At 31.6% G+C, this 5737-nt stretch overlaps 1 protein-coding gene across 5 annotated transcripts; it reads left to right on the top strand.

Annotated features, from left to right (window-relative positions):
• The first annotated feature begins 2092 nt into the window (after positions 1-2092).
• On the top strand, positions 2093-5524 carry LOC129315089 (disease resistance protein RUN1-like). Of its 5 annotated transcripts, none has more exons than XM_054958612.1 (5): positions 2409-2883; positions 3048-3151; positions 3259-4316; positions 4656-4931; positions 5057-5524. In XM_054958612.1, exons 3-5 carry the CDS (start codon positions 4083-4085, stop codon positions 5495-5497), a joined length of 951 nt encoding a protein of 316 aa, XP_054814587.1. In that variant the 5' UTR covers positions 2409-2883; positions 3048-3151; positions 3259-4082; the 3' UTR covers positions 5498-5524. The 5 variants fall into 5 exon arrangements, with proteins under 5 accessions (XP_054814591.1, XP_054814590.1, XP_054814589.1 ...); XM_054958613.1 differs by having other exon boundaries at positions 2412-2544; XM_054958616.1 differs by lacking the exons at positions 3259-4316; positions 4656-4931 and having other exon boundaries at positions 2093-2544; positions 5057-5175.
• Positions 5525-5737: the final 213 nt, after the last annotated feature.

The following is a 5737-nucleotide window of genomic DNA, read 5'->3' as shown; positions in this document are numbered from 1 at the left end:
TAAATAATATCAAACTTTTACTCAATAAAATTTAAACTCTAAACCTTTAAATAAACAATCAAAATAAGTTCTATTAGACCATCACTTTTCATTTGTTATAAAATTAAAATAATTAAACAAAAATAAATAAAATATAAATTAAAAAAATTGTTCAATTAAAATTTAGGATCATTAGAGTGTTATTCTTTACTCTTATGTTTTAAACCATTAATTCTACCCCCCACCTAGAGGGAGCAAGTTTTGACGGTCCTTTAATATCCCTTTAACAATGAAAACAGACCCATGGTTCATTAAAAATAAAAATATGCCGACAACAACAAGGGAAAAAAATAAAAGAAAAAGGAAAGCATGTTGTTAACAACTCGTTTGGTAATTAGATCAATGGCATGGAACGAAAAGGAAAAAAATGTGATTTTTATTATGAAAAAATTGTCACAAATAATCTTTAAATAAAAAAATACAATCGAAAGATATTTGTTATAAATATCATCATAGTGTTTGCTCCAAAAAAAAAAATCGTCATAGTGTATGTATACCCGTGCAAATCATGTCTCACTTAGGGGTGAGCAAAACCGAACCGAAACCGAAAATCGAATCGAATCGAATCGAATTTTGTCTATTTGATTCGGTCTATTTGATTTTTCGGTTCGATTCGGTTTTTTTATTTTAAATATTTCGGTTGATCGGTTCGATTCGGTTAGTAAAATTTAAAATCGAATAGACCGAACCGACCGAATTATATATAATTTATTAATTTATAAATTATATTTAATTTATAAATTATTTTATTTTTATTTTTATTTTTTATTTTAATAAAGAATAAAAAATAATAACATCACTTGAAACCCCATTTCAATCAGTCACTCTCATCAGTAGGTATTGTGACTGAATTATGAGGCTATTATTTAATCATCGGTGTTTATTTATGGTTGTTTATTTGATTATTCATGTCTTTATAATATTTGGGCTTTATGTCATATGAGTATAATTAGAATGGGCTCATATTGAAAAAAACGAAAAGAAAAAAAGGCCCAATTTTATAGTGTTGTTTGTTTTAATATTTAAAAATTAGGCCCAAACCGAAAAACTGAATTAACCGACCGAACCGAATTATCAAATTTTGGTTCGGTCCTTGTTCGGTTCGATTCGGTTTTCATTTTCAGTGTTATTCGATCGATCGGTTCTGCATATTTTGAGACCGAACCGACCGATGCTCACCCCTAGTCTCACTCCCTCAGGGGCAAAGTTGATATTTTAATTTGAAAAGGGTGTTTTTTCTAAAGTTATTTCCATTATTGATGCGGTGTGACGGCTCACCTCGCACGTCTAGTTTATGATTCACATGGAATCACTTTGCAAAGTGTCGGCCTTTTAGAAGAACCTCTTGCTAAAATTAATTTTCAGGGAAGTACTTTCCCTGAAAGATATTTTAAAATCCTTCATCCATCTAATTCTTAAATTTTAATTCAAAATAATTCAGATCCGACTTTGTAATTAACTCAGAATAAATAAATTCTCATAGTTTTTTTTAATTTAGTATAACTTAATTTCTATACTTTCTCAACTCAATAATATAAGAATTAAATTATATACGGTTCAAATTTAGGAGTTAAATCAATAATTAAAAAAATTAAGAATTAAAAATTATATTATTACACAAAATTAGCTATGAAAACAAAACAAGTCAGTAATGTAAAAGAAATGTGAATTTTCACATATGAACTATTATTTTTTATAAATATATATGAATTATTATGTCATAATAATAAATTTAAACAAAATCTTCTATGCTGACATTCCTGAATAGACCCCTTTGCGAGGAGAGCCTTACAAATAAAGCACCCGTTTAAAAAACATTATCCTATTAAGAGTGGAATCCTTTACCTTCCTAAATTTCACTTCACCTATAAACTTGGGCCACTTATGACAAGTTCACTTTATTCTGTGGACTTTTGAATGGACAGATCAAATAGCACTATTATCTTCATAAAGAAGAAAGAAAAAAAGCTTTGTTAATCTTAAAAGAGTCATCCATATTTCCACACCACGTGTTCAGAAAAATATCAGTACGTACCGGCCTCGAAGACCAAAATTAGCCATCATTCTGAGAAACCAAAGTAATAAATATAGATGTAGACTTGGATTTGAACTCTACTACAATGAAACATTAATTGATCATACTGTGTGTGAGATCAGAAGCTGGGATTGATTTCCATGGAGGAGGGGAGGCCGATCAATATTTATGTGAGTCACAGAGGGGATGACCGCAACGTTTATGAATTCACTGATAAGCTTTGTGCTGCTTTTGAAGCTGCAGGTTTGACAACTTTTGAGCAAGATCAGGATCTCAAAACTGAGGACTCACTTCCAGATTATCTTCTGAAACCGATTCATGAATCATGGGTCTCTGTATTTGTCCTCTCCAAAACCCATTCTACTTCAAAACAGCACTTCATGGAACTCAAAGAAATTGCTTGGCGAATTCACAGGCCACGCGGTGTTATACTGATCTTCTACGATCTCGATGGAACCCAGGCAAGGGAGGTAAAATCATTCCCAAATGATTTTCTTGCCCCTCACTCATGGTTCTGAACAATTTAGATTTAATATTATTTCAAAATTAGTAGTTTTTTTTTTCTTTGGTCGATGCATAATCTAATTAAATAAAAATGGGTGAGAATGACGGTGTGGTAGACACAATTCCTTCTTCTTCTTTTTTAAGCTTAAAACTTGTGCGTTATTATGAGCTTCTAATATCACTTGTTGAGGAGTGAGAGCAATCGAACGGAAGCAGGAGAAAACAAATGGGTGAAACTGTGGGAGGACTCATATCTTAATTCAAAACGTATCAATTTATGGACCCTTCCACTTTGTTATATACTAGTGATTAACTCTAACTTCATCTCCAATATATATGAGATTTCCCATATTGGTTCATATCTGGTCACATTTGCACGTCTTAACTATAATCTTTCAACGATCACTGTTGAATGAGGAAAAATGAATTTAGTGTTTTTGCAAAGAACACTAATGCCGAAAGACGCCAGGTTCTGGATGAAATCTATGACAATGTCGCTAGTCAATTCAGCAACTTCACAAGTGGAACACCTGATGATCTTTTTGAGATGTATCGTATGATGATCCAACCAAGGTACATAATTCTTTGGCTAACTAACCAACCTAACACTTCAAATTTCTGAAACTCATGAAAACTGATTTAAGTTCGTTGTTTCCATTTTTTGTTCTTTAATTCTTCAGACGAATTTCAAAAGCCATCAATGAAATTGTTAGCATGGTCATGATAGCACTGCGTCAACTAGAATATGTTGTTGAGCTAATTGGGATGCAATCTCGTGTGTCTGAAGTCGAAAGCTCTTGAATTTGGATTCAAATGATGAACTTCAAGTGGTAGGAATTTGTGGTATGGGTGGAGTAGGGAAGTCAACTCTTGCTCAAGTTTTGTACAGATCAATCTCTCGACATTTTGATGCATTTTGTTTCATAGAGAATATAAGCCAACTTTTGCGTGATGATCTATCTTTAATGGAAATTCTTGATCAAAACTTGGAGATCAAAGATCCAGAGACTTGGACCCCAAACCAACGTAGATTTCTCATTGTTCTTGATGGTGTTGATAATGTATTGGAAAATCTCGATGCATTTAATGTTGTTCTGGAATCTGAATGGTTTGATCAAGGAAGTAGAATCATCATTACAACTAGAGATGAACGAGTCCTTGAAATGTGTAAAGTGGAAGAAGTTTACAGACCTAAATTATTGAGTATGGAAGAAGCCCTTCAACTCTTTTGTATAAAAGCTTTTGGATGTGATCATCCAGATAGTGGATATGAAGAATTGACGAATAATATACTTGAATATGCTAATGGCCTTCCATTAGCAATTATAAAATTGGGCTCACTCTTGAGTCAAAAAAGTGTCAAAGAATGGAAAAGTGCCTTGGTTCAACTACAAAGAATTCCGAATCGACAAATAATGGACATGCTTGAAAAAAGTTATGACGAGCTTGATGCAAGAGCAAGGAAATATTTTTGGACATCACATGTTTCTTTATTGGGAAAAAGATGGATCGTGTGAAGGAAATTTTAGATAGTTGTGGCTTTCCAGCAGATAATGGAATGAAACTTTTGATTGAAAAATCACTCATGACCATTCTAGATCACAAAATAGGGATGCATAATATGTTGCGAGAAATGGGACGACAAATTGTTCGAAGAGGTTTCCCTTATGAGCCAAGAAAATGGAATAGGTTGTGGTATTTAGATGATATTGATTATGTTATGCAAAATGAAAGTACGGTAAGTTAATTGGCTCTTTTCTTTTATTAACATAATATATAAAAGTGTAAATTTGGTTCTCTAATTTTATATGAATTTTAGTGTAGCCTCTTAATTTTATAAAGTATCTTTTCAGTCTTCTAACTCTAATATTGTTAGTCTCGGAACAATCTTAAATGTTTGAGATTAACAATGTTAAAGTTGAAGGATTTAAAAAATACTTTATAAAATTAAAGGATTATAATAAAATCTTTGTATGAAATTAAAGGATCAAAGGTATAATTTTGCCAAAATAGTACAATCTACAAAATTAAAGTAATCTAACTTTTTTTTTTGGGGTATAAATGACTTTATTCTTAGGCTATGGAAAGATTTGAAGCTATATCCCTTGATTTGGAAGACTCTAGAAGGGCTACGTTGAGAATTGAAGCCTTGTCACGCATGAGAAATCTTAGATTGCTCATATTTCGTAATGTGAACTGTTATGGAACACTCAATTCTCTTTTTAATGAGCTACGATATGTTTCATGGCATCAATATCCTTTCACTAGTTTGCCATCAAGTTTTGAGCCTCATGCACTAGTTGAATTGATTATGCCTGATAGTAACATCAAAGAATTATGGGAAGGTGAAAAGGTAATTAATGTCAACAATATTCATTTTTGTTTGATTACACCAAAAACTAAGTATATATTTAGTATACGAAAAAGTGTTTTCTAGATAATTGTCCTTTTAATTTCCATGCTCTTTCTCATTTGCAGGTGCTTCCTAAGTTGAAAATTTTGATTCTTAGTGGCTCCAAAAATTTGACTAAGATGCCAAATTTTGGAGGGGTTCCAAATCTTGAAAGATTAGACCTTAAAGGATGTATTAGATTGTTGCAACTCCATCCATCGATTGCTAGAATTCCAAAGCTCAAATTCTTAAATTTGAGAAGCTGCATTAATCTTGTCAGTATTCCAAATAACTTATTTGGTCAATGCTCTTTGGAAATCCTAAAACTTGCTGGCTGTTCAACGTTTGCTGATTGTTTGAGATTTTATCCTTTGAAGAGCTCCACAGAAGTGAAACTACTCAGCATTTGGTATCATCAATTCTTAGAGAGAATGTTATACTTTATTTTATTTGTTTTGCCAGGACATAAGAATTATCATCAGCTTCTTTGTTGCTGTCTTTTTTACTTTCTCTGTAAGGGAAAATAGAAAGCATGTCCTGAGAGATATATGAACTTGTTTGGCAATTTATTTTGAGAATAATTTTCTATTTTTCAGAACAAAAAAATGAAAAAAAAATTGTTTGGTAACATATTTTCAGAAATTGTGTTGGAGAACAAAAAACTAAATATTATTATGGAAAATAGAAAAATAAAAATATTTTTTAGGTGTTTTGAGATTATTGTTCTGACTAATAAAGGAAAATGTAAAAACACATTTTTTTATTAT

This window comes from Prosopis cineraria, unplaced genomic scaffold, assembly GCF_029017545.1.
Source record: "Prosopis cineraria cultivar Desert tree isolate PC_DT_omini unplaced genomic scaffold, ASM2901754v1 PC7, whole genome shotgun sequence".
Lineage (NCBI taxonomy): Eukaryota > Viridiplantae > Streptophyta > Magnoliopsida > Fabales > Fabaceae > Prosopis > Prosopis cineraria.
This window is presented reverse-complemented; position numbering and strand designations above follow the sequence as displayed.